Raw genomic sequence first — 27,140 nt, 5'->3', positions numbered from 1 at the left:
TGCTGCACAAATGCAGCCCAGATCCATTAGATATTATTGATTCAGGTGCAGAGGCAGTTTTGGATTTTTGCTGCTCTGTTACTGCACAATGCTGCAGACCCTTGAAGGACTTTTCTGGTGCAAAGTACCACCAAGAGCATAAACCCATGTGCATAAATTTCATAAGCCTACCACAAATGTGAAGTATTGACATCCCTGTGCAGAGATTGTAGGAGGGATGAAGGGTCCAGGTAGGATTTGAACTAACACGAGAAAGCCATGACCTGTCAGAGCTGACTGTGCATGATTGCCATGATTGACCTCTACAGTTCTGGGAAATCATTAAAGGAAAAGCTGGGCAGGGCTGAAAGGCAGGCAGTTGTGTTTGTTCATCAATGTAGGCCGTGAATTTTTGGCCATGGGGGCCCAGGCCTGTTGGTGCAGTGCTCTGGAACAAAAATCTCAGTATTGAAAGCAGGGTCAATTTGCAATCCAAAAAATTCTTCATTGTCAGCTGAGATGAGTGACTGCATTCAAAGTAACTGTAAGGAGTTCTAGGTCTCAGTAAAACTTTTTTCAGCATACTTACAGTCTGAGTTTATTTGCTTACATTTGTGTAGGAATCTGCTGTTATTTGCTTTATCTTTTTCTGTCCCCTATGCTTTCTTTATAGCTGTATGGTCAAAAAACCTATAAGAAAGGAATTATTCACTCCTACCAAGCCAATTGAGAATGAATGAGATACTAATTTAGCACAAGTTGTATTCTTGGACTTTTATTGCTTGTTAGACCTAGTTGTTTTTTTTTAAAAATCTGCAACTTTTTTAAACTTTAGACTGAGGTTTTAGTTTTAGACCAGCCATGGCCCACTTAGTGCAGCCACAAGTAAACTGGTGTAGAAATTGCTCTGATGGCTGTCAGAAACAAAATGCTTAAATTAAATGGACATTTAATCTCATCACTGGAGTAGAAACTGTGCTAAAGATTAACATTCTCAGGAGAGAGGCAAATGTTTCAGGGCTGTGTCATTGAACACATGAGGAGCTTTGTGCCACTATTTTGGGTACTAGGTGAGTAACAGATGAGGAAATTTCGTGCTATCTGATAGTAATTTTGGATCACTCTTGGATTAATTTCACTTTTAATCACCTTTGCTTTATTTAGTTACAGTATCTTTCAAAGCTTCAGGAAAATAAGGATGGATGTGGATATAGTTTTGCAAAATGAAAGCCATTTTACACATTTTTACTGCCATAGTAAATTGGTTATCAAGCATAATAATTTATTAAAGATTTGTTAAAATGTTATTCAAAGACTGATTCATTGTGTGAGTGTTGTTCTAATTCTTCCAATTTCTTCCTGGCAGATCTGTGGAATAGCAAAATCAATGACTTGAAGGAGAGAGTAGAAAATATGTTTAGAGAAAAATGCGGTATGTTTATTGATTCTTTATTACTGAGTTAGATAAATGTATGAGAGGTGTTCAAATGTTTATTCCAGAGGTCCTGCAATCCTTGTGTACCTTAAAGTTTCCCATCTGAGTTCATTCTCATGTGCTTGCAATCCAGTGTCACATTTCCACTTGTTATTTTACTTGGGTTTGAAAATGGAGAAGTTGTAGTTGGATTACAATTTTTTAAATGAGCCACAGAGTGATTTCACACACTGGCACATCCTTTTGAGCATTCATCACTCTGCTTATAAATGGGACTTGGTGTGACTCTGCGTGACTCAAAACAGGCTATGGGTGGTATCTGGAGAAATTGCTCCATTGTATTCCAACACTACTTCTAGTGCAGGCTGTTTGGAAACTAATGACTTTTGGAATTAATGGCTTCTCCTTACTCTTCTGAGTGTGGATTTTTGAATAAGAGCATGAATCTTACCTGTCCTTGATGCTGTTCTCTAGAAGAGAAAGAGGCAGAATGCATTGCCTTCAACAAAGGGTGTCTTGATTTGAAAAGCCAGGTGTTTGCTAAGGAAGGCAGGAGCCTCCCTTGAAATGGAGAATGTAAACCCCTTCCCTCTGAATTATCATAATTTTGAAATTAAGGAGCTCTCAGGCAAAGATATGGGAAGACGAATAACAGTTCTGTAATAAGAAAATTTAAAATACAAATGCAACAGTACAAACAACAAAACCAACCCACAGCCAGAGTGAGAGCAGTCCCTGCCCCTGTGTGTCAGGGCGGTGTCCCAGCCCCATCCATGGGGGCTCAGCCCTCCTGCAGTGCCAGCTGTGGCTCTGCTGCAGCAGGGATCCTGCACAAGGGGGGAGTTTTCCTCTGCAGCTCCAGGGCTGCTGCAGATGGGCCTGGGCTCCCTCTGGCCATGCAGGGCAGCAGAAAGCTGCTCCTCTGGCAATGCAGGGGGCAAAGGCTGCTGTGCTGTGCCAGGCTCAGATTGGATCCAGGTAGGAATGCTTGGCTCCTCCCCTGGGCGGAGCATCTCCCCATGGGATGCTGGGATTGGATCAGCCCTGCAGGGACACTCAGTGGCCATGGACAGCAGAGATCTCCTGGAGGGAGGGTTGGCTGTGGGAGAGATAAAGAAAAAACTGCCCATGGACAGCAGAGAACTGCCCCAGCTCTGACAGGTGGGGATAGAACACACAGCCCCAGCCACATCTTTCAATTGCAACCCAAGACAAAAGTGCCATACAGATAGGATAGTCATGCATGCAGACCAAGCCAGTGGCATGAGCTGGATGCAAATTACAAATTTTCAGCAAATTATGGTGAGATTTACTGCAACAGAATGAGTTAAGTTTGAAACTGTTCGTTTTCTCCCTGCATACTCATAGCTGTCACCAAAAAAGGCAAAGCCTGCTGGTGCTGCCTAATTGAGTATGTATGTGCCAAGTACTCTATTCCATTTATAGCAGAGGTATTTCTATATATTCTATTTTTCTCCACATCAGCTGCCTAACTGTACCTTATTTGCTCTGTTGCATTTCAGGGGAGGCTCTGGGTCGCAGTGGGCCGGTGAAGGTGCCATATGCCCTGTTTGATTCCTACCCTGAGGATTTCCAAGTGGAAGGACTGCCTGAGGGGGTGCCCTTCCGCCAGCCCACCACCTTTGGGATCCCCAGACTAGAGAAGATCCTCAGAAATAGACCCAAAATAAAATTTATTATTAAAAAGTAAGGCTCCCATATGTCTTTAATAATCTGTTCGATGAGAATTTAAGTGTAGACCAAAAAATGAAATTGTGTTGCCAAGTTGCTAAATTACTCTATAAAATACACACTGAATATTTTTATTGAGGAAATATCAGAAAGCTGTTGTGCAAGTGGAACAAGATACAATAATCTCTTTGTTCTGACAGACTCTTAGACTTTGTTGAGAGGAAGAGCAAGTCCATATTTCTTAATCCACCACAATTATCACATCACTGCTTTAGTTCCTACTGCAAGGAGCACTTATGGACTACTCATAAACCTTGCTGGTTGTGTATTGGGAGCTGAGGAATGGAGATTATTTTAATGAGAGCTGTAAGAATTTTCTTTCTTTTTCCTAGAACAGGTTTAGATATTCCTGTGCCAGTGCAGAAACAGTGGCAAGAGAAGTTACAAGGACAGATAGTGACAGAACCAGGGCGAAGGGCTTTAAACTGACAGAGAGCAGGGTAAAACTAGATGTTTGGAAGAAATTTTCACTGGGAGGGTGCTGCCCAGAGAAGCTGTGGCTGCCCCATCCCTGGAAGTGTTCAAGGCCAGGTTGATGGGGTTTTGAGCAACCTGATGTAGTAGAAGGTGTCCCTGCTCATTGCTCATAGCAGGGGCAAGGTTTTAGGTTCCTTCCAACCCAAACCAATTTTAAGATTCTGTGAGTCAGGGAAGTTATGGAGCCTCTCAGTCACTGCATCCTTGACTGTTTGGCTGAGGGGACATCACTTAGTTACCATTTTTGAAAATGGGATTTTCTTTAATGTTGATGGTATAATTTTATTGTTGTATGTAAAATGTTCAATCTGTTTGCAGGCCTGAGGTGCTTGAGGCAGCTATCAAAGAAAGTTCTGGTAAAAGCTCACGAGGTGAGTTTTGCAGCTGCTTAAATTTCCAGATAAAAGTTTATTTCAATGGTTAAATATTAATTATGAGAGCAGCATGGTGTTAATAAATTCCTGAAAGATTTATTCTACATTGCAGTTGCTTGGTTTGTTTGTTTTTAAGATGGGATAAGCACTTACCAGTTGCAGTTTAAATATAGCTCTAACAAGGCAGTATTAATTTTTTTAAGTTATTCACAAATAATTGTGCCTCTAATGTATTCTTTACTACATTCCATCAAAATGTAGCCAGTAATGTAGGATTCACAGGAGTTATTCAGGTCTAGAGATAAATTACGTGCTCCTAGTATGTAGATCATCTAAATGACACAGGCACCAGAGACAGGAGTGGAAATAGCCAGTAGAAAATTGTGTCAGGCAGGTAGGTCATGGAATAAATGCTCCCATTTTGAAACTGAAACTAGGTCCTCTTTGAAAACTTTGCCAATATTTGTTGTTTTGCAATATTTTCTTTATAGATGAGACTGAAGATTTTGAGCTCTCTATAAATGTTTTCTAAATTAATCCTCTTAGGAAAAAATAATTCCTCCAGTAATGCCAATACAGCAAGGACCACAGAAAACACAGTGGAAACAGCTGAACATATTGAAGACCTAAACATTGTTAAAGTAACCATAAAAGGTGTGTATACTGACTGGTTTCACATCATAATGCTTGTGCTTATATTCTTCGTGATACCTGCTTAGTTTGATATTTTCCTGCAGTCAGGCTGGTTTGCTGAAATACAAGTGCAGTCAGGAAAGAACACAAGTTAGCTTTTGGTTTTGCTGAGATGTTGAATATTATCTAACACTCATTAATATCTCATCAGTGACATCTCTAGAATATTCTTAGTCCAACCACCTGTTAAGAAGTATCCACATTTTTATGATGCAGTAAATTAAATATTGACTTGCCGTTCTTGGTAACTTCCAGATGTCAGTACTTGAACTGAATTGAATGACCATGGAGGATGAACTGCTTTGTCTTAACACCAATTACTGCTTTTTTTGTGGCATGCTATGGCCATCTACTGAATGATCACTTTGCTTTTAGCTTTATATACCATTCTATGTTCCTTAAGAAAGTAAAATACAATTTGTTGGTTTAAATTACTTTACAAAATCATCTCAAGACATTTCTGGATTCATCCCTGGAAGTGTTCAGGGCCAGGTTGGATGGGGCTTGGAGCAGCCTGGTCTAGTGGAAGGTGTCCCTGCCCATGGCAGGGGTTTGGAACTGGATGATCTTTAAGGTCTTTTCCAAACCAAACCATTCTAGGATTCTGTAATTTCTTAGCAACCATCTATTTGTGTGTATTTCTACAATTCAGTGTTACTACTAAATGAGGAACAAAACAGTCCCTGTTTAGAAGCTCTTGGGTATACCTGCTTTGAGTAAACATGCAGGGATAAACAAGCTTCAGGGGGGGAAATCTGTGCTTAATTCTCATGCTGTTCTCACAATTTCTTCCAGATAATGAAGATGAGCGAGTGCCAAAAGCAGAAAATGCCAGACAATTGAGAGAGCAAGTAAATGATCTTTTTAGCCGGAAATTTGGTAATTGCTTCTTACTCCCCATTTTTATATAGGTGTGAGTGCAATTAATGTTATTCATACTGCAGTTAGTGAATGAATATTCACTCACAGTCATTAAAATTTGAGAATTGTATAAGAATGTTGTGCTTTGACGCCAAAAAGAACCTTTTGTAAGTGATGTAGATAGTTTGGTGTTTTAAACAAAGTCCTAAGGGTCCGGATTGCTTCATGGTTCCCCTTTCCTTTTTTCTGTGTCAGCATGGATGAAGAATTTATTTTTCTGGCAGTCCATGGTTCTTCTCAGGGTTTCATAATCCTGACCTCTTAATACTTGGGATTAGAGTAATTTTAAAAATGCTGTTTAACCCTTTTGCTGTGTATAGTTTTGTCTGGCTTTTTACTTTGCATTGTACAGTAGCAATGACCTGGGTCTCCTTATCTGAAATTCCTTCACTTGTGCTGCATTGAATTGCTTTCATAGCATTGCAGGAAATGCTTTGTTTTCCTTCATGTAGCTATCTCCTTTAATATCCTGTTCTCTGAGAGCAGAGTCTGTGTTCTTCATATGCTGAGCTGTCAGAGTTGGAGCTGTGACCAATGCTCTCATAGTCATGTTCATGAGTGTAATCCAGAGCCTCATTTCTAACACTGTAATTGTTTCATTGTCAAGTGAATTTTCAGAGTTTCAGATCTGATAGAAAGCATGGTTTGAATTTTGTTTCTTAATCCTTTGAGGATTTTCTTACACTTTTTCTTCAGTGTAATCATAAATACCGTGGGTTTGAAAATAAACACGACCTCTCTCCCTTAGGTGAAGCCACTGGTATGAATTTTCCTGTGAAAGTTCCATACAGAAAAATCACCAACAACCCTGGCTGTGTGTTGGTGGATGGAATGCCTCCCGGTGTGGCATTTAAAGCACCCAGTTATCTGGAACTCAGCTCAATGAGGAAGATTTTGGATTCAGCAGAGTCTATCAAGTTCACTGTCGTTAGGTATGTAGTTGCCATTAATTAGATTATGAGTACAGCCCCATAGCTGGAATAAGTGTGAGAGAATAGAAGTTGCAGTGCATCTTTAAATAGATGTTGGTTCTTTTTGGATAACATATCAGGTCAAATGAAGCACAGATGTTCCTAGCATGAATAAAGGAGGAAATGTCTAATTTGGTATGACAAAAGGCATTTTACCAATACTGCATATTACAGCAAGCTATCTTTTGAGTTCAGATCTAATCATAATATGCTAAAAAGTCCTATAGTTTTCTGGGCCTTGCTCTCCCAGTCATAATATCAAGTTTTGAAACAAGTCCAGAGCTCATTGATTTCTATTCAATATTTTAAAATACAATATTGTCCAATTGTAGTATAAGGGAACTTCATCTGTATCTGTATATCTCCATAGACACACACACACACACATATCCAATGTTAATTTGTGTGCATTTAAGCAGAACAGATCAAACTTTGGAGTCATTCTAAGGAGGAGTTGAAAATAAAAATTGATATCAGTTTCTGTAACTTCTCAAATCATAGATGACTTCACAGGAGTTTAAAAGCTTCAGTTTATCCTTAGAGAGAGAAATTTCTTAGATTTTACTGAGGAATCTGAATTTTCAATCCTTAATCATGACATGTTCTAACCAAAAGGACTTTGATGTGTTTTTGAATTGAACCCTGCAGAGGTGATTCCTTGCTAAGTAGCAGTGACCAAGGGAAGGGTTTAACTCTTCCATACATGTTACTTTTCAAAATGCTAGCTTTGAAGTACCAAAGTCCCCAAGAGCTACTATTTCTTCTGTTTTACTTACCTTCCCTTTCATGTTTTAGCATGACCTCTGTTATAGAAGGTGTGGGGAGGTTACATTGGGAGGAAACACCAAGCAGTGCATTTCAGAATCAGTAATTTTTATATTTTTTTCCAGGCCGTTTCCAGGACTTGTGATTAACAATCGTGAGTATTTTTGAGACCTTGATGACAAATGCATTTTTGTAACCTACCAAGTTTCATTTTCTACATTGTGTCTTGGTGGCAGAGGCCCCAAGGTCTGTCTCTGTGTATTTCTCATTAAGATTTCCTGACTAAACATGGGTGTGCAGTTAACTTGAGGGCAGGGGGATAAATTTACATTTAAGCAGCATAAGATTAGCATTGACTTGATATGGAAATGCAAGACTCTGATTTTGTATCTTTCAGCTGCAGAGTCCCAAAGAAATTTAGGATCCTGATTGAGCAGCACACTTACATGAGAGTTGCTGTGTTATAAGTTTAAATCCATCACAGTAGCAGTTAGTAAGAGCTTTCCAGTAGCTGCACAACCTTGTTCCAGTGAAAAAATTTGCATTCTGCTGAAACTATAACATTTTAGAGAGGCAAACTGTAGTTAACTGAAGTGCTATGGCAAATCTGGCCCTCACAATGAAATTGTTTGGGGTAGTGGGAAGGAAAGGTATAGTACTTTGGTTGCTAAAATAATTGAGGAATGGTATTTCCAGAGAATTCAGTTAGAAATGAATGAATTCATTGAGCTGTTGTCAGTTCAGCATAAGTTGTCACTGTGTGTTGGGACTGGGGGAGCAGATTGGCCATGGACCACAGGAGGTTTGGGCATTGTCGCTGAAATGTCTCCATGATAATATATGATCAAAATTTATGATCAAATATTACACTGATGGATACATAGAGGGGTTGCAAATGATTGAAAAAGGCTCTGAGCCAACTGCTTGTGTGATGTTTTATTCTTCATCTAAAGAACATGTGGAAACTTAAAAGGAAAGTTTTGGTGCTTGCAGGCAAGACAGGGAATGCTTTTCCTCTAACAGAAAGAATTGAACTGCATCTCAGTCACAGTGTTAGTGACCTGTTCATGTGAGAAGTTTCAGGATTTGCAGATTCAAAGGTTTTTCTTAGTGTTGCATGTGAACCATTTTCATTGTGAAGTAAAACAATGATCATGTTTAATCTTAGAGCTGCTAGAAGAAGCTGAAGCAGAAGCAAAATCACCAGCAGCACCAGCAGCAGCCACTACCACAGCAGTATCACCAGGTGATGCAGAGTGACACGTGTCCTGGCAGGAGGGTGGGGTATGGGGTTCTGCATCTCACTAGCAGATATCCTTAGCAGTCATGTCCTAGGTGTGAGGGGCTCATGATGAGCCATTTCATTCTGAGAAATGAATAGCTGTTAACTTTAATAACTGTTAAACTTTAAATAACTTTATTAGCTGTTAAACATTAGTGGAAAGTGACTCTCTTCAAACTGTGTCATTGGTGTGTTCCTCGATTTGATTTTTACAGATGATGAGTGAGCTGGAAAGGAGGATTAGTGTGGGCAATGTGTAAAGGCAATTTAGCATCCATTTATTAATGTCTGCTTAACTCAAATGTGAGCATGTCTGCATGTACAGCCAAGTGAAGTTTGCCTGCCCAGCTGGCAGAGGGGTCTGGCTGGAGTTTCTGACCTCTGCCAAGCTCTGTAACCGTGCTAGGCTGCATCTGGGACTGCAGTCTTAGTCTGAACAGAGAACTTAGCTTTGGGCTGTGAATTAACTAAGGAAATGTGGTTGGGCAACTTCACTTTGATCCAATACAGCTTTTAAATGTTCATACCCCTTTTAAAAATGTGCATGCTAAGTTGGTGGAGTGTGGAGAAAACTTCTGCAATTGACTGAATAAATCATTACACAAAGAAGCTGGGAAACCAAGAGAAAACATCTGATAAACATTTTAAGAGTAAGGGACACTTGTATGATGAAAATTATTATGAAGGAAGCTGCTGGTTCCTCTGTTTCCATGTGGAGGTGTGGGAGGGAGGAGATCAGCTGCTGATGATTTGTGAGCTTGCTCAGTCTGTTGGTCCTTAACATCTGCAGTGTTAAAAAGGATAAATGGTTTTCCCAGAACATGTTCATCTACAATCCATGCAGAGATAGAAAACTCAGCATGGAATTAAAGCACACTTGTCCTCTGTTATGCACCTTCCCACTGTTCCCCAAAGTGCACAGACTTGCCATCACAGACAATGCTTAGGAGAAGTGGGGACTCTTTCTTTAAGCTGTTCCAAATTTGGTGTATTCTGTGCAAATGCACATTATGCTGTTCTGGGTCTTAGTGATATGTCTGCCACAGTGAACCATTCTTAGAAGAGAAAGTGTTGCATAGTTAAATGTAATAAATATTTGGGGATATTTTATATTTTTATAAAAAGCTACACAAATTTATCTCAGTTAAAGAGATATTAGTCTGATTGTTTAAGAAAAATGAGATGCTTTTTTGAGGGAAAACTTGATTTCCCTAATCTGATTCATCTTGTTGAAACTATATTCATATTCATTTGACTGTATTTTTTTTCATTTAAGAGCCAGCTGAACCAAGCCAAATAGAAGTATCTCTAGGAGGTAAGTGTTTGTCTTCAGTTACTATCAAGAAATATTTTTAAGTAATGCTGAACAAAGTTGCATCTGTTTTTAAAGTCAGGTCAATCAAAACCAAGAAGAGATCTTGTACTGGTTCCTGGCACATGTCCTCATTTATTTATCATGTTGCATGATATTATGATATGCTGCATTAGCAGCAAAAATTACTATTCTAATAATTTTACAAAGGAGTTCTAGGAATTCTTTGTGGTTGGTGAGTCTTGCCTATACATAGGCTCTGAGTGACTTCATATCCTGAATGATGCATTTAGTTATTCAGTGCAGGAGTTTCCACAAGTGATGCTTGCCATCATCAGGAACTCTGAATGCCACACTGGCCTGGATACACTGTTGGGGGCAAGGGAGTGGAGCATTGTTGTTCTTTTAGCACTTAAACTCTGGAAAACATCCAGCTTTCCTATTGTCCAAGAATATACTTGAACTGTATCCTTTTCAGATAGAATCACAGACTCATTTAGTTTGGAGAAGCCTTCTAAAAGCATCAGCATTACATTACAGTGGAAATGGTAATTTTCACAGAATCAGATTGCTGTGAATATGCTTTTATTTATTATTATTAGTTTAAAAAGATAATGAATGCTTTTCATGTTTTTATAAATTTTTACTTAGGTAAAACAGTAACAAAATTGGTGGTGAAGTTTTCCACTTTTTCATTCACTGCTAATTTTTTAACAGATAACACAGAAACAAAGGAACAGTTTCAAATAAAACAAGATGAAGACCTGACGTCATAGACCTCATCAATACTGGGTAAAAGAATTTAGTGTTTCTTGAAGTCAACACCTGTCAAGGAATAATATTTTAATGTTTTTGGCTGGGGAAAGGAGAGATGAAGTGTAGAGTCACTGTTGAGGTGACACAAAGCAGGGACCACAAGCAGTCTCAGTTGGCAACTCTTTATTATTGAACATGCCTGACTTTTATACACTTTCCATTTGTTTATGCTTCTTCTGCCCTAACTATTGGCCACAATAAGTCAACATAACACTATTGGTGAAAAGTTCTAGTGACTTCAACTAACTTTCTAAAAATGCTTCATCCAGCTGCAAGGTTCTCTTATCTTTTTTCTCTCGGTCTCCTTGGTTACAGCCTTGGAGAGAGCTCCTTATCAGCTTCTTCTTGCTTCTCAGCTTCTTCTCACTCCTTTAGCTAACAGGCCCACTGTCAGCCCCTTCCACAATGTAATACTGAATGTCAGAAGGTGCCAGTACTTCAGTTGGGAATTATTTTGTGTCTCAGTTCTTACATATAAGATGTCAGGTGTTTTGCACTTTCTTATCCAATATAAAGCACACTGTGTTCAAATTTCTGAGGAAGTCCTAGAAAAATGTGGCCTAAAATATGTGATTGTAATCACATATCTCGGAAGAAGAGCAAGTGGAAGCTGAGGGAATTAGTGTTGATGTAAAGCTCTGATATGGTTGTGTGAAAAAGCATTATTGTTCTTGGTAATGCACATACATTTCCAAATTGTAATTGAGCAGGAAAACTCTTCACTATGATTGTCTGAGTATTGTCTGAGCTTGGGACACTCAGTAAAACTATTAACTGTCATGACAAACCAACCTTCTTTAAAAGTTTTCTTTCTTTTCTTTTCATAAATGAAACTTTTATGAAAAGCCTAGTTTCATTTACAATGCCCAAATGTCCAAATCTTTCTCTTACTCTGTTTTTAATGTCACTTGTTCCTAAAAATTATGTTTTTGTGGTGGTGGAGAGCAATGTTAGGAATGCTATCACATCACCAAATCTACAATGCTGACCCACATGGTTTAGAGTCTCTGTGCTTCATTCAAAGAAAATGGTAGTGCTTCTTTCCATTTCAGCTTTTTTGGTAATAATGAACCCCAAATGTCTTCCTCGTTATGCAGCATTTGATACTTCAGCAATTTGATTTGATTGGTGTAAAGTGAAATGAAGCATTGGCTGGGGGAGCCTGGAGCCTGTGGGTTTCATTCCTGGCACCATCTGAGTTTTTGGAGCTGAGGGACAGCCTGGTACAGCATGAACACAGCCCAGGACAATGAAATGATGTGGTGGAAAGCTGCAGGAGCTGACAAACCAGCACCCCAGCTGTGCCCTGAGCACTGCAGGCACCAATGGTGCTCTTATTAAATCAGTGAATTCTGTGTTTGTCATAAAACAATGTGGCAGAATAAAATATACTAAAGGAAAAGCTTTGATTCGTCATGGGACACACTGCAGGCAGTGAGAAATAAAAAACCATCTCACTTGTCAATTAAAGGTCACAAAAATGTTTTCCAAGCAATGGCTGCACAATTTGATGCTGCAGCAGTTCAGAGTTTTGGATGCTTTAGGCCATCCACTGAATTTGTGCTAAAATAAATATTTGTTCTAAATTCTGACAAGAGACCACTAGAGCACACATTTAATCTCCTATTTATTGAGAGCAATATTCAGTTTCTGCATGTTTGCTGAATCTGTGTGGCAATAGGACATGAAATGAATGACACACACACACTGAGATGTCCAAGGCAAAAAAGACACATTTATTACCAGACCTCAATGTTCATAGAATTCCAAAAGTGACCATGGATTGGAGGATGAAATTGCCACCTCTCCAACCACACTGGTCAAACCAACAGCCCATCAATTCTCTCCTCCTCCAGAAAGGAATGCAAAACAATCATTATTTACACGAAAAGTGCATGAGAAACTCCATTACAAAAGTGTAAAAATCAGAAGGCTTAGAAGAACTTTACAAGAGCAGGGTGGCAAATCTAGGCCTAAAGAACTGGAAAATAGAATACAGACTGCTCATAGTTGTAATAAGGCACAAGACTTCAATTAACTTAATTCTTTAATTTCTCTTACCCAGCCAGAAGCTGCCTGTTCTGAGAAGAGCCTGCTCGGCCTGTCCAGAGCTGTGTAATATAACTGTATAAGAGAAGTATCTTCTATACAAATCCTTTTGTACTATTGTATAGGAATGTCTACTTTTTCAGCAGTTCTGTGAATTGATCTAATATTGTAGATTTGGATTGTATCAGTTTACTTTGGAATATATTTTAAGGACTAAACTTGATGCAGCAATGCTGGGGAGATGGCAGGGATGAAAATCAACAGGGACATAGCTCAGGCTGTATACATTTTCCAATAAAGATTAATTTCACTGTACCTGAATGCATTCTAACTTTTGTAATAAAAAAAATCCTGCAAAGAGTTCAGTTTGTTTACTTTGGAGAAAAAAACCCTTTACGTGAATTTTCAGATATTACTTTAATGTCTCTTTGGACAACAGTATCTGTATATTTGAATTAATTTTTCCTTTTATATCTATCATATGTTTTTCCTAAATAAAAGATAAAATTATCCACTTGATGGTTAGTGTGCATTAATGAGATAGACTGTGAAATGATCAATATTCCAGTGTGTGGATTAGGAACCAACTGAAATAAAACCCCATAATAGTTTGTTCTGTTAATTTAAAGTAGTAAGTCCATGTTATATCAGAGTATCACACAGTTTACATATGATGGGTTTGGTCTTACAGTCCTGCCATGGGCAGTAATTGTGTGGACTTGTGTGAGAGCTTTTCTGCTGAAGGCTGTGGGGGATGCTCTTCTGTTCATCTAGAATTAGCTATGGAAACATGCTACAACCTGCTGTAAGCCCTGTTATGTCAAAAACTCAGAATATTCTGTGAATATAACAAATTAAGTCCTGTGTGGTCCTGGTTATGCACTACAACATGTAAAAACATTTTTTTTTTTTTAATTTAACAAGCCATAGGAGATGTACAGTTCTGGTTATGTGATAATCTCTAAAAATGCAGATTATTTGCAAAGGTTTCTCTTTTACTGGTGTGAATTTGAGATGATTGCATTATGCACAAATGGTAAGTGATGTTCCCTGATGAAGAAATAAAGACTTTTATGATGTTTTTCAAGACTGTCCATGCAGTTATGTCTTTTACAGCGAATCAAGTCCTAGCAGTAATTCTGTAGGCAGGTAGAGCATGTTTGCAGCATGGTTGTGTCCTGTCAGCAGAGAAGGAAAGTAAGGTCCAGTCCTGCTGTTGAGACTGCAGTCCAGCTCTGGGTGGGTGATGTGATTGGATCTTCAAGGAAAATTCTGAAGCCTTAAATTCAATTGAGTGCAGTGTCTGTTCATGGGAGCGACCTGAAATTCAGCAGGTAAATCCAGAGCAGCACATTTCTGTCATTCTGGAGATAAGGAGGACCCTACAGGACATGTGCTTGTGTTTCACAACATGCAGATCTAGGTGCTCCCACCTGAATACTGGGACCTTGTGCTGGTGATGTCAGCAGGGGCAGGGTTAGCTCCATGCTGAGGCATTTTGGAAAAGCTCATCCTGGTCCTGCCTTCTCTCCAGACAGGAGCTGGTGGTGACTGGTGCCTTCCTGCCTCAGCAGACAGCATGCCCAGCCCCACAGAATGAGCCCACTGCTGTACCTTACCTGTTAACCCAGCCACGTGGGCACTGCCCACATTATAACCACCACCACATTTACCTGCTGCTCACTTTGTCACAGACACATTTTATGAAAAATCCTTTCCTTAGGATTTTTCCTCCTGAGAAGCTGAGAGGCCTCAGGAACAAAATGTAAACAATGGTTATCTGCTGCTGTGGAATGCAACAGGTGCATCTGTGATTGGTCTCATAGAGTTGTTTCTAATTAATGGCCAATCACAGTCAGCTGGCTTGGACAGAGATCCGAGCCACAAACCTTTATCATTCCTTCTTATTCTATTCTTAGCTAGCCTTCTGATGAAATCCTTTATTCTTTTAGTATAGTTTTAATATAATATATATCATAAAATAATAAATCAGCCTTCTGAAACATGGAGTCAGATCCTCTCTCTTCCCTCATCCTCGGACCCCTGTGAGCACGGTCACACACTTGAACAGACCTGCTGAGCCAGTGAACCTCCAGCAGTAGTTCAGGACCAGGTTTCACACTTGCTTCTGGACGTGTTTAGAATGGGGAAATGACATAATGCAGCTTTCCCCAGGTTTCAGCTGGCTTGACTTCCCCTTCTGAAGAAGCACGATGGTTCATCCCTTCTTTACTCACAGCCCTCTTTAGGAGGCACTTTCAGCACAGCCTGCCCAGCTGTCTGCTGCTGGTGGAGTTGTTAGTGCTCCCTCAAAATGAGGGCAGTGTCACAGCAAAGGAGCTGGGAAAATAAATAATTCCAGGGTATTGCCTTGTCAAGTGTGTAACAGCAGAGTGGCTCTACTGAAGCTCTGTATGCAGGAGCTGAAAGAGAAATGAAGTGAAAGTGGTTGCAGTGGTGTTGCTGAAAGGACTGGAGTGGGCATTGGCCAGCAGCATGTCCATCTTCAGAGCCATCAGGATTGGCCCTGCTGGACATCTGGCAGCTTTGAGCAGCTTCTCACAGAAGCCACTCCAGAGCCCCCCTGCCACCAAAAACCAGACTGTGCAAAACCGAAAGAACTTGGCTTGTTCAGATGTTCCTCTTCTGAGAATCTTCTTCTAAAATCTTACTTCTTGACACGTATTAGACATGTGAGACATCTGATGGAAGGCTCAGCAGTGTCTCCCACAGAGTTACAGGTGGTGTTTCACTGTGAACTAATCCTTTACAGACAGTGGCATCTAAAACCTCTCATTTCTCACATCGCAGGGTGAGGAATGAGGAAACAGGAAGGAACATGTGAATTGAGTGGTTTCCAGAAATGTACTGTGTGTAATGCAGTTTTAAATTTAGTACAAACAATTGTAATTATGAAATTAGCTGTTATGACAAAGTTTATGGTGTTCTGCATGGGCAGCAGTTATCTGGTGACTAACAGAGCAGAATCCAAACAGCTCTGGATGGATCTTTTTTAACATTTGTGGTTGTGTAATATGCAAGGGACTTCCCTTGCATATAGGCAAGTCCCCCTGTTAAAATAATAAGAAACCAAAAGTAAATGACCATTTACTATTCCACAGCTGCAAGTCCCACACCCAAGTTCCAGGGGAGGGCTACAGTTAGTATTGGATGTTTTTAATGTGGCCAGAACAAGCTTTTGTCTTTACAAGCTGACAAGGGCATTGGGCTGATGCTGTGGCAGGGCTTGGTGCTGCTGGTCAGTGGGGAGAGCCCCTGTCAGCTCTGCTGTGGTTTGGGGCTGCTGGGGTTTAGGGGACAGGGGACAGGGCTGCTGCCTCTGCCTGAGGATCTCTGCTCCTGGCTGAGTGTGGGCTGGGTTTGCTCTAACACCCAGCTCAGGGTGTGAGCTGGCCTGCTGGGGACATTGGCACAGGTTTCAGAGGGGATGGAGCTGAGGGTTCACAGCTGGCTGGAGCTGGGCTCCTCCAAGGGTCCTGTGGAGAGCTCTGTCAGGCACTGCCCAGCTCTGGTGCCACTGTAACTGAGGGTGCCCTTGGTGGGGACAAAAGCACTCCTGGGTGCACCTTTGCTTGCAAGCAGTGTGGAGTTGATCCCTGCAGCTCTCACATCCCTTCAGGTCTTTCTGCTCAGGGCTGAGGATGGAGAAGGACGTGAATGCAGCTGGTGCACTGGCATTTCAGAATGGCTTAGCAGGGGACTCTCCTGCTCTCCCAGCAGGACACAGGGTCTGTCTCCAGCCCACTCTGGGGTTTCTCTGTGCCTGGGTCCCCTCCCATTCAGCCCTATGCCCAGGTAAGGTGGTGAGCAGGGCTGGGGCTGACTCAGGTCCTCGGGGGCTCCTCGAGGGAACTTTTTGGTGGCAGATTTTGAAGAAGCTGCAAGTGACTGAAAGGAAATGGTGATGCAAGGGGAGGGTCTCTTGCACACTGAGCCCGTGGCTGCCCCAGGTTCCCCACCTGCCATTCCCCCACACACAGGAGACAGTGCTGCCATTCCTGGGGCTCAGGGAGTGCATCACATGCTTCATTCAGCCGTTCCAGCTCTGATAGAGAGGGTGAAGGCGCCTCTGGCTGTCACATCCAAGGCACCTGTCCCTGACCCTCTGCTGCAGTACCCTGTGCCATCATGGGGCAGCATCAGCAGTCAGAGGAGTCCTCTGGACACCAGGGCAGCCAGCCTGGCCCTCACCCTTTGTCGCTGTCGAGAGCAGAGACCACAAGCAGTCTCAGTTGGCAACTCTTTATTATTGAACATGCCTGACTTTTATACACTTTCCATTTGTTTATGCTTCTTCTACCCTAGCTATTGCCCACAATAAGTCAACATAACACTATTGGTGAAAAGTTACAGTGACTTCAACTAACTTTCTAAAAATGCTTTGTCCAGCTGCAAAGTTCTCTTATCTTTCTTCTCTCGGTCTCCTTGGTTACAGCCTTGGAGAGAGCTCCTTATCAGCTTCTTCTTGCTTCTCAGCTTCTCCTTGCTCCTTTAGCTAACAGGCCCACTGTTAGCCGCTTCCACAACCCTTCACTGCCCTCTGATTCCAGAGTCCCTCCAGGTTTTCCCCGAGCTCACTCCTCCCTGGAGCCACTGCAGGGGCTGGGCTGGGAAACACCGGCTCGGTACAAACCACAGCGAGAGAACAACGACGGGTGCGATTGCAGCGGCAGTTCCGCTTCCCCAGGGCTGCAACAGAGAGCAGAGCTGAGCCTGGGCAGAGGGGAGGGGAGCCAGAGCTGAGCCCGGGCAGAGGAGAAGGGAGAGCACCCCGGCAGGCAGGAGCAGGGTCCGGAGCAGGGTCCGGAGCAGAGCCCTGCGGGCAGCAGCAGCAATGGGGGACGCCTTCATCCGGCACATCGAACTGCTGGGCTACGAGAAAAGGTTTTTCCCCAGCCAGCACTATGTGAGTACTCAGCAGCGTTCTGGCTTGTGAGGACTGAGGACTGGCCAGGGTTTTTACAAATTTTCTTAGGTAAATGGGACTGAGAGCCTAAACGCTTCCTTTCAAAGGGGTCATGGCTGATAACGTTAGCTGAGGCAGCCAGAGACTAAACTGTCCTGAACACACAAGATTCAGGCACCTCCTTTGCAGGCCATTGGCTACTTTGCACTCTTGGAAAGGGCTTTTTCCTCTTTGTTTCTCACCCACCTGCATGTTTCTGTCCCTTCTCCATCCATTGCAACTCCCCTAGTGCCCAGTTTATTTGTTAAGGCAGAGCTACTTGCATTGGGGTGGTGGAAGGAAAACCAATTTTATCTGAAACTGGACCATCCCCAGGGCTCCCTGGGCACAGTGGGGAGTGGTGTCCCTCTTCCCTGCAAAACTGCAGCCTCTGCTTTGCTCCTCAGGTCTACATGTTCCTGGTGAAGTGGAATGACCTCTCCGAAAAGGTCGTCTATCGCCGCTTCACTGAGATATATGAGTTCCACGTGAGTCCTCCCAGGACACATGGGCTTGGGGTGGGGAAAAAGAGGGTGAATGCCATCTGAAACTGCCTCAAAGCAAACCTGGCTCAAAAGAGGCTCCTGGGTCCAGTTCTTGGATCTCTTTTGAAGGTGGCAGCCATTGGCTCTGTGTCCCTGGGCACAGAGAGCTGAGGTGTGGGATCCAGCCAAGACATGCTGGTGGCAGCAGGGTGAGCAAAGGAGCCAAGCTGGGGCAGAGTGGGTGTCACAGCGTGTTCCCCTGGTGCCATCCTCACTGTTGTGCCTGGCTCTGCTCTGCAGAAAGCGCTGAAGGAGATGTTCCCCATTGAATCCGGGGACATCAACATAGAGAACCGGATCATCCCGCACTTGCCAGGTGAGGGGCAAGCACTGTGGCTGGGGGTGAATAGAAATTGCAGCTGGCTGGGAAATTCCCTGGTGGCTTGAGCTGTGCTGGCTGCCTCCCGGACAGGTGGGTGGTGCAGTATTTCCTGTACACCAGGCTTGAAATCAAAACCCCAGAAAGATGTGAGAAGTGGCAGTGGTTCCTCCCAACACTCAGCAGCCCTGCAGACCCCGTCCTTGCTCTCTGAAGGCACCCCAGAAGCAGATCCAAAAGAATCAGCTGTGACCCCTATGACTCCTGGCTGGCTTTGGGGAGGCTGAACTGAGTGGAGCTGAGCTGAGCCCTCTGTTGGTGACACCATCACTGGTGTTGGCTTACTGCCCTTGTGGCAACACAGATACTTTGTAAGAGGAAGCAATGCAATATGTCTTCAATGACAGAGAATGAACTCCTGATCCCAACAGCTGATGTTTTTTCTCTAAGCAAGGTGCATGTCAGAAAACTTCCCCATTTTTTTTTTTTTATTTCCTGCTTTAAAGGAAGCAGAAGGGAGACTGAAAAAGAGCTGCAGATGTGGTCAACATCTCTGGAGGAGGAGTAAGCCTGCACTATGCAGTGTGGGTGCCAGTCTGGGGGGGCTCCATTGCAGCTGGACTAACACCCACCATGCTGGGCCTCTTTCACCAAGCTGCCCCCCACCATGCTGGGGCTGGTCAAAGCACCCTTATTCCATCTGGGGAACTGAGGACTAGACAGATGTCAGACTGCTGGGGGGGCATGGGGTGCCACTGACCACACAGAAGTATCTCCCATCATGTGGTCCAACACTGCTTGGGGTCAGGATTGCCAGCAGTATTTTACAGCTCTGGAGTCAAGAACATCATAACCAGTGGGGTGGGAGGATAAATACATCTCCTCTGACTGCAGGCTGGTCCCCTGAGCCCCTCTTGGTGCCCTGGTGCATCTGCTGTATTTCTGGCCCAGCAGTTGGGCTGAGTCTGAGCACACATGTAGGAGTTACCCTAAAACTGAAATAGGGTCAAACAGGATCATTGCTGGGCTTGCAAGAGCTGTGCCCCCACAAAGCTTCACCTTATTGGCACAATGCAGCCATGCAGCACCTCAGGGCCAGACCCACTTGTTTGCAGGGCAGAATTAACGATTCAGAGCAGTGTGCTTGGGAAAGTATTAAGAACAAGGCATTCTGTCTGCTTTTTCTGAGCACTTTTCCCTCTCCCCCAGCCCCAAAGTGGTTTGATGGGCAGCGCTCAACCCAGAACAGGCAGGGCACACTGGCTGAGTACTGCTACACGCTGGTGAACCTGCCCCACAAGATCTCCCGGTGCCTGCACGTGGTCAACTTCTTCAAAGTCCGTCACGATGACATGAACCCTGTCACAGACAGCCAGTGAGTCCTGCTGCCTGCTATTTTGAGGGAAATCCTGCATTCCTGGCCTTGGATGCTGGCAGGAGCCTGCAGGGAGGGTGCTGATGGATAGGGCTGGTTGGCACTGAGCTGCCTTTGCTCTGACCTGTCTAGGATCAAGAAGCCTGAGGTGTTCCTCCTGCCAAAGGATTCCAAGAAAAACCTCACTGGTAAGAGGGCTGCGAAGTGGCTGCCTCAACAGCAGCAAAGCCTGCTGTGGAGAGAGCATCTCCACATCTGTCATTCCATGGCAGATTCCCTCACTAAGAACATGGTTGCTATACCAGAGCTGCAGCTGCAGTGAAGCCAAATCCTTGGGGGGGGAATAAGTAACTGTCCTGAAATCCAATGATTTGGGGCTGAAGGAGGCTGGGAGGGCACTTTGGGCTGTCCTGGGGCTGCTTTTGGCCTGCCTGGAACAGGGCTGGGGGCTGGAGGAGGGAACATGTGTCACTTCTCTCATGCAGACATCACGGGCCCCATTGTCCTGCAAACGTACCGAGCCATTGCCGACTACGAGAAGAGCTCCACATCTGAGATGGCTCTCAAGGCTGGGGACATGGTGGATGTCGTGGAGAAGAGTGAGAATGGTATGTGTCCATCCCCCTGGAGAGCCCCTGAGGGCCAGCCCAGTCCCTGCCGCAATTTCAGCAGGAATGAGTACTGCCCTTGCCTCCAAACACAGCATGTGAGCTAGCTATGGCAGTGAGGGCTGAGGGGCAGTTCTAGAAAATTCTGCAACACCCTGGCCATGCCCCAGCCTGTGAGGATTCCTGCCCACAGGAGCAGGATCAAGTGGTCAAGTTCTCTGGTTGCACCATGTCAATTGGCCCCAGCACTGTCCCTTTGGTCTGGGACACAGAGATGCCTGCACCTGCCCTGGCCAGGACAGACCTGGTGCCAGTCCCCAAGCACTCTCTGCTCTTGCCCATGGCTGCTTTCTTTGCAGGCTGGTGGTTTTGTCAGCTGAAGAATAAACGAGGCTGGGTACCTGCTGCCTATCTGGAGCCACTGGATGGTCCTGATGAGTCTGAAGAGCAGGAGCCTAATTATGCAGGTAAAATGTTGGTGTGACCAGGGTGTGTGTGTGTCAGAGCACAGCCTGCTGCAGCTCTCCACTGTGATGGCTCACTGCAAAGCTGGGCAGTTCAGACTGAGCAGGATCACTGGGCATGGAGATGCTGCTGTAGGAACTGCCAGGAGGGATAAATCTCATGGCTTGCTGCCTCAGTGTCAACCTTGGGAGCTTCCCATGACCTGCAACTCAGCATTAGATTTGTGTTTTGGCTGATCCATACCCAGGGGCCATGCTGAGCTGGCTGGATGAAGGCTGAGGTGCTGGGTTAGCAGAACAGCATGGTGCAGCATCCAAATCAGGCACAGGAATTCACAGTGCTTTGCCTCTGTGCTGTCCTAATCAGGGCCTGGCCCTGCTCCCTGTCCCCTCACTGCCCTGCCATGACAGCAGGGTTTATCACATGGAGCAGAGGAAGGATCCTGCAGACTTGTGCCAATTGCTCAACAGGCTTCAGCTTTGGGGGTTTCACAACACTGGAAAAGGCTCTATTAGCACAACACTTCCTTCTGCCTTATTTCACCACCTGAATTCTGAGCACAGTTTTGAGCAGAGATAGAAGTGCTTCCTCTGCTTGCACCCAAAAGTTTTCTTATGGAGAGATGTTGAAGGGACCAGGATGAGCCATGGGCAATGACAAGACTGGAGGAAGTCTGAATCCAAACCTGAGGTACCCTGAGTCTTGCCTAAAATTAGGGTGCCTCCTAATGCTCTGGTGCCCCCTCAGTGGCTGGGGAGGTTCAGCCCCATCCCTGAGGTGTCAGCACATGACCCACCATCCCCATTTTGTGTGTAGGTGAAGCGTACGTGGTCCAGAAAAGCTACACTGCTGTGGAGGAGGATGAGCTGACCCTCAAGGAGGGTGACACCATTGAAGTCATCCACAAGCTCCTGGATGGCTGGTGGGTCATCAGGTGAGAGATGCCATGAAGAGCTCGGGTGAGCAGCACTCAGGGAGAGGGAAGGGACATCCATGGTGCTCCACATCAGGGCTCTGAAAGCCTTGGTGCCTTTGGTGCCACTGCCCAGCACTTCCTTTGGCAGGGCTGCTCCTCAGAGCCTGTTCTTTGGCAAATATTAAACATTTCAGCTGGAAATTCCTCTCCTGAGGGCTTCAGAAATATCCAATAAGGTAGCAGATGGAAAAAAACCATGTATCTGTTATTTTGCCTCTACTTGTTCTGGCACATTTTGCTTTGCAAAACCTCAACTTTCACCCCAGCTGCAAGGAACACTTAAGGTAACATGGCACCAGCAAGGGACAGGCCTGAACCATAACTCATGGAATGTCCTGAGTGGGAAGAGTTCAAGGCCAGGCTGGATGGAGCTTGGAATAACCTATTCTAGGGGAAAGTGTCCCTCCCTACCTGTGGCAGGGGTTTGGAATGAAGTCCTTCAAGGTCCCTTCTAACCAATCCATGCTGGGACTCTGTGACCACCCACGAGAATGATCCAATCTCTCTCCTGGGCTGAGGAGGTGGTTGCAGAGCCATGACTGCAAGTGATGTTGCTTTGTGTTGCAGAAAGGATGAAACCACAGGTTATTACCCCTCCATGTACCTGCAGAAAGCTGGGGAGGTGAACACCTCTGTGAAGAGCGAGCTGAGGAACCGGGGTGCTCCTCCACGGAGGTAGGAGAAGCTCTGTGCAGAGGGCAGAAGAACATGTCCCTCTTCATTCAGGGAGATGAAATTAAACCAGACAGGTGTTGTGGTGTCACCTGCTTGCCCTGTCAGTGAGGAACAGCCTGGAGAAATGTGAGCAGGGCACAGACAGAGCAGGGCTGTCCTCCCACCAGCTCTGTGCTCCCCAACACCACAGGCACTGCTGATGCAGGGCTCCAGGATCCTTGCTCCAACAGGGCCACCCATCAGGTGTATTTCTCCTTGTCCTTCTGCAAAGTTATTTTCTGGGCTAATCTTGTTTAAGTTTCAAATTGGCTGTTTTCTTACTTCCTAAGTGTGTGCACTGAATCTTTCAGAGGCAAGGAGAGATTGGACTAAATTGAGCTGCCAAGTGGCCTAATCTAATGGGAGGATTTGAGTTAATGCAAGGGGTTTTATTTTGATTAAAAAGATAAAAAGCACAAATAACTCATGAATTCCAGTGCAAAGAGAATGGCTAAAAAGGGCAGAATTTGCTGCTCTTTTCTCTCCAAGATGACACATCAGGCCTGCTATGAAATCTCTCCAAATCAAATTTTGCTGGAGCATGGATTGAGTGTAACAGTGTAAAATGGTCCAGATCCACCTGTTTGGCCACAGAGATGTTTGCTGGTAGCCTTGGGGGAGGTGAGGTGGCCTGTTCCAAGGACAGTGGCTTGTCCCCCTGCCATTGTGACTGCTGCCCCCGTGGCAGTGGCAGCCAGGCCAAGCCTGTTGTGAATGTGGTGACCTGTTATGGGCACGAGCTTTGCTATGACATGGGAGATGTGCTCACACCAGCACGGGGCTGAAGGCAGAGGCACATTTCTTGAGAAGAGCAGGAGGACGATGCCATGGGGTGGTCATCAGGAGCCACCTCACCCCTGCCATGGTACTGGAGACAAAGCAGGGCCCTGTCTGCCTGCCCAGGGACAGTCCCCAGTGCTGGGGTTTCCCCTGCAGCAGCCTCAGGCTGCTCAGCCTTTCACTTCTCTCAGGAGCTTCTCTCCTGTGGGTTGAACACTGCACATCTGAGTGCACACTGACACATGCCCCATTCTCCATTCCCCTGTATCTCACCCTTGAGCCTTGGGGAGCTGTGCCAAGCTTGGAGATTGAACACTGCACATCTGAGTGCACACTGACACATGCCCCCTTCTCCATTCCCCTATATCTCACCCTTGAGCCTTGGGGAGCCATGCCAAGCCCCACACCAGGGACCTGAATTTGGTGCCCAGGATAGGTCCTGTATGTTCGTTCACCAAAGATCATTTCTGGGGCTCTCTTGGATAACCCTCATGCCCATCTCATCCTTCCAGCCATATCTTCCTCACCAATCCCTATCATTACTTTCCAGACTTGTGCTCAGTGTTTGCTTGCAGAGCCCCATCCAGCTGCCTCTGCACACATCATAGATTGTGGCTCACTGATGGCTGCCCCCAACGGCTGGCATCCACCAGGCAGAGCCCAAAAGCAGAAACTGGGGTTTGGGTGAAGCAGAGGAGGAAGTGTGGGGAAAGGAGGTGTGTGGTGTGACAGCTGCCAGCATGAAAACTGGAAGTTTTTTTTCACTCTTTGCAGATCCACCATCCGAAATGTGAAGAGCATCCACAAGCAGGGCCGGAAGCAAATCAGCCAGGAGACCTACAGGAGGAACAGCAAGAAGTACATCCAGAACCAGAGGAAAATCCGGGGAAATTCCCAGAGCAAGGCCAATGTCATCAGTAAGTCTCAGTGGAACTGGAATCCTGCAGCATGACCCGTGCCTCCACCAGTGCTGGCAGCTGGAGCAGGATGGCACACTGAGGTCACACCATGCCCATGGGGAATGTCTGTGCAGGAGGTGTTTCTTTCAAGGGGTTTTCTTACCCCTGGCTATAGGTCAGACAGAGCAGGATATGGTCCTGGAAGGAGGTCAGCCCACATTTGGGACCTGTGCTTTCCTTTGTGCACCCAACCTCCCCCATGCTGCCATTACCACTGCAACTGCCATGTGTGTTAGCTGTCAGCAGAGCCCCCACAAGGAAGTGTTACATGAAGAATCATAGAATTATAGAACTTGGTTTTGGTAGGAAGGGACCTTAAAGACCGATTCATTCAAAGCTTCCACTTGATCAGGTTGATCCAAGCCTCATCCAATCTAGCCTTGAACACTTCCAGGCACAAGGCAGCACAGTTGCTTTGGGCAACCTGTGCCTCATTACCTTCACAGAAAAGAATTTTTTCCTAATATTTAATCTAACCCTGGCCTCTGACAGTGTGAAGCCACTTCCTCTTGTCCTACCAGTTCAGGCCCTTGTAAAGAGCATCTCTTCATGAAGGAGAGAGGCAGTCACTGAGGCATACCCTTTAGATCTGCTAGTCCTCATGCAGTATCTGTGACCTTCCCAGAGCTAAAGATGGGCAGACCTCATGCAGAGAGGCTTTCCCTGAGCACAGCTCCCAGCTGGGCACTGGTGGGCACATCCTGACACCATGACCTGCAAGAAGACCCATACATGGAGCAGGGACAGGAGGAGAGGCAGGAGCTTTGGTGGCAGTGATGTAGGAAGCTGCTGATTGTTCGTGAGGGTGGTGTGTGGTGCAGAGCTCTGACCCATCTGTACACCTTTTTTACTTGCAGTCGAGAAAAATGAGCCAGAGGACAACAAGCCCAAGGCTCAACCTGCTGTTCCTCCCCGTCCCAGCAAGGACCTCATCCTGAACCGCTGCACTGAGAGCACGTGGAGGAAGATCCTGTGAGGATCCTGTGAGCCCCCACACCAGCCCAGCCACCCAAAGCTTCATCTCCTGCAGCTCCTGTGCAGCTGGGGCTCGGAGCTGGAGCAGGGATCCAGGTGGCTCTGGCAGCCACCTCAGGCCAGGGAGGCTGCGGCCATGTCAGCCCAGCCCAGTGCCCATCCTCATCCTCCACCTCAGCCAGCCCACGGTGTGCTGATAGCACTTTGAGGAGGGACCAGCCCTGCTCTACCAGCTCCTCACAAGCACCAAGTCCTCATCTCTACATGCCCTTCTGTTCCCTCTTTGTATTTTGAATTATTTTTGTGGTTTTCAACAATAAAGGAGAGACACTTGATAGACCCTGAGGAGCAGTGTGGGCATGGTGGCAGGAAGGGTGTTTCTCCTGTTATAAATAAGAAGCTTGACTAGGCCAATATTCAAGCAGCAATTAATTATTGATTAATATGGTAAAGTATGAGCAATACAGAGCTGGGTACAGTGGGGGAAGTTTTCCCTCTAACTGCACACCGATAGTTCAGGTTTACAGGTATTTATAGGGGTACTCATCAGCTTTCTCAGCAGTTTCTATTCCAATTTTTACTCATCAGCAGTTTCTATTCCAAATTTTTACATCACAATTCTATACCTATTATGATTTAGTTTTTCTCAGGATGTATCTCAAAGGAGTATCCCCAGATGGTGGTGGTCCAGTTTCTGAAAGAAGAAAGACAAATCCCATCTGGTGAAGTCCAGCTCCCCAGATGTGGGTCCAACTTTAATTGCAAGGACTATAAATCTCGTAACAGTGATGTCCAACTTCCCTTGGTCGAAACTATAAATCCTTGAGTTGATGTTCATGTTCCTTTCTCAAGCTGTTTTTCTCTGTTTTTTAGAGCCTGAGATAAGCATGTTTCCTTTATATATATTCCAAAGCTACAGTTTCAAGGATACAAGCAATATTCTAAAATTATACTTCAAAAGGTTATTATTGCAAAATTCTTTAAGGCTTAACTACCAGCAAAGAGCAACATCCTTAATGCTTTAATTCAAATGCTTCTGAATCAGCTAAGGTTAATTGCAAACAAAAGATAGGTTCAAAGGCCTTCTTCCATGCTTTACTTTCCTCAGTTATTATTAGAATTCGTCTTTATAACTGTCCCATGGTCAGTCTCCACACATACTGCAATCACAAATACACACATTCCCTGTGTGTCCCTGACACAAAACACTGTTACATGGCTTTGCATGGGTCTTTAGGGATGAAGAGACAGACGAGAATCTTGGTCTCATGATCAGAAGGCTGGATTTATTATTTTATGATATATAATATATTATGACTATACTAAAAGGAATAGAGAGAAAAGTTCAGAAGCTGCTAAGCTGAGAATAGAATAGGAATGAATAACAACGAAGCTCTCTCTGATCTGCCTCAGAGAAAGGCCTATCTTTGATTGGCCCTTAATTGTACACAAGCAACATGGACCAATCACAAGTGCACCCGTTACATTCCAGCAGCAAATAACAATTGTTTACATTCTTCTTCTGGGGCCTCAGCTTCCCAGAAGGGGAAAAATCCTAAAGAAAGGATTTTTTATGAAAAGATGTCGGTGACAAAACACAGCTTTGTATTTCACAGTCCAGGTGGAGATTGG

At 44.7% G+C, this 27,140-nt stretch overlaps 2 protein-coding genes across 9 annotated transcripts in view; both read left to right on the top strand.

Annotated features, from left to right (window-relative positions):
- GTF2I (general transcription factor IIi) overlaps positions 1 to 13,340 on the top strand; it is a 73,496-nt gene extending 60,156 nt beyond the window's left edge. For 7 of the 8 annotated variants that reach the window (XM_064729065.1, XM_064729066.1, XM_064729068.1 and 4 more), the window contains 11 exons: positions 1,346 to 1,411; positions 2,938 to 3,121; positions 3,962 to 4,014; positions 4,564 to 4,671; positions 5,506 to 5,589; positions 6,380 to 6,563; positions 7,493 to 7,521; positions 8,536 to 8,613; positions 9,926 to 9,964; positions 10,679 to 10,753; positions 12,843 to 13,340. In XM_064729065.1, the coding sequence (XP_064585135.1) occupies positions 1,346 to 1,411; positions 2,938 to 3,121; positions 3,962 to 4,014; positions 4,564 to 4,671; positions 5,506 to 5,589; positions 6,380 to 6,563; positions 7,493 to 7,521; positions 8,536 to 8,613; positions 9,926 to 9,964; positions 10,679 to 10,737 (884 nt within the window). In that variant the 3' untranslated portion in view covers positions 10,738 to 10,753; positions 12,843 to 13,340. Of the gene's footprint in view, positions 1 to 1,345; positions 1,412 to 2,937; positions 3,122 to 3,961; positions 4,015 to 4,508; positions 4,672 to 5,505; positions 5,590 to 6,379; positions 6,564 to 7,492; positions 7,522 to 8,535; positions 8,614 to 9,925; positions 9,965 to 10,678; positions 10,754 to 12,842 lie in introns of those variants that run through there. The other variant, XM_064729070.1, reaches the window with a different exon arrangement.
- A 3,911-nt stretch (positions 13,341 to 17,251) lies between these two features.
- Positions 17,252 to 25,855, top strand: NCF1 (neutrophil cytosolic factor 1). Its single transcript, XM_064729169.1, has 11 exons — positions 17,252 to 17,753; positions 18,200 to 18,280; positions 18,578 to 18,653; positions 19,866 to 20,031; positions 20,164 to 20,219; positions 20,517 to 20,639; positions 20,999 to 21,106; positions 21,921 to 22,038; positions 22,648 to 22,755; positions 24,349 to 24,491; positions 25,391 to 25,855. Exons 1-11 carry the CDS (start codon positions 17,682 to 17,684, stop codon positions 25,507 to 25,509), a joined length of 1,170 nt encoding a protein of 389 aa, XP_064585239.1. The 5' UTR covers positions 17,252 to 17,681; the 3' UTR covers positions 25,510 to 25,855.
- Positions 25,856 to 27,140: the final 1,285 nt, after the last annotated feature.

The sequence above is a fragment of the Zonotrichia leucophrys genome, chromosome 19, assembly GCF_028769735.1.
Source record: "Zonotrichia leucophrys gambelii isolate GWCS_2022_RI chromosome 19, RI_Zleu_2.0, whole genome shotgun sequence".
NCBI classification, from domain to species: domain Eukaryota; kingdom Metazoa; phylum Chordata; class Aves; order Passeriformes; family Passerellidae; genus Zonotrichia; species Zonotrichia leucophrys.
This window is presented reverse-complemented; position numbering and strand designations above follow the sequence as displayed.

Excerpts from the sequence above, each read along its gene's own strand:
- NCF1 (XM_064729169.1), top strand. The coding sequence starts at position 17,682 with ATGGGGGACGCCTTCATCCGGCACATCGAACTGCTGGGCTACGAGAAA. Across the intron at positions 20,220-20,516 it reads TTCCAAGAAAAACCTCACTG|ACATCACGGGCCCCATTGTC; the intron begins GTAAGAGGGCTG and ends TCTCTCATGCAG. Across the intron at positions 21,107-21,920 it reads GCAGGAGCCTAATTATGCAG|GTGAAGCGTACGTGGTCCAG; the intron begins GTAAAATGTTGG and ends TTTTGTGTGTAG.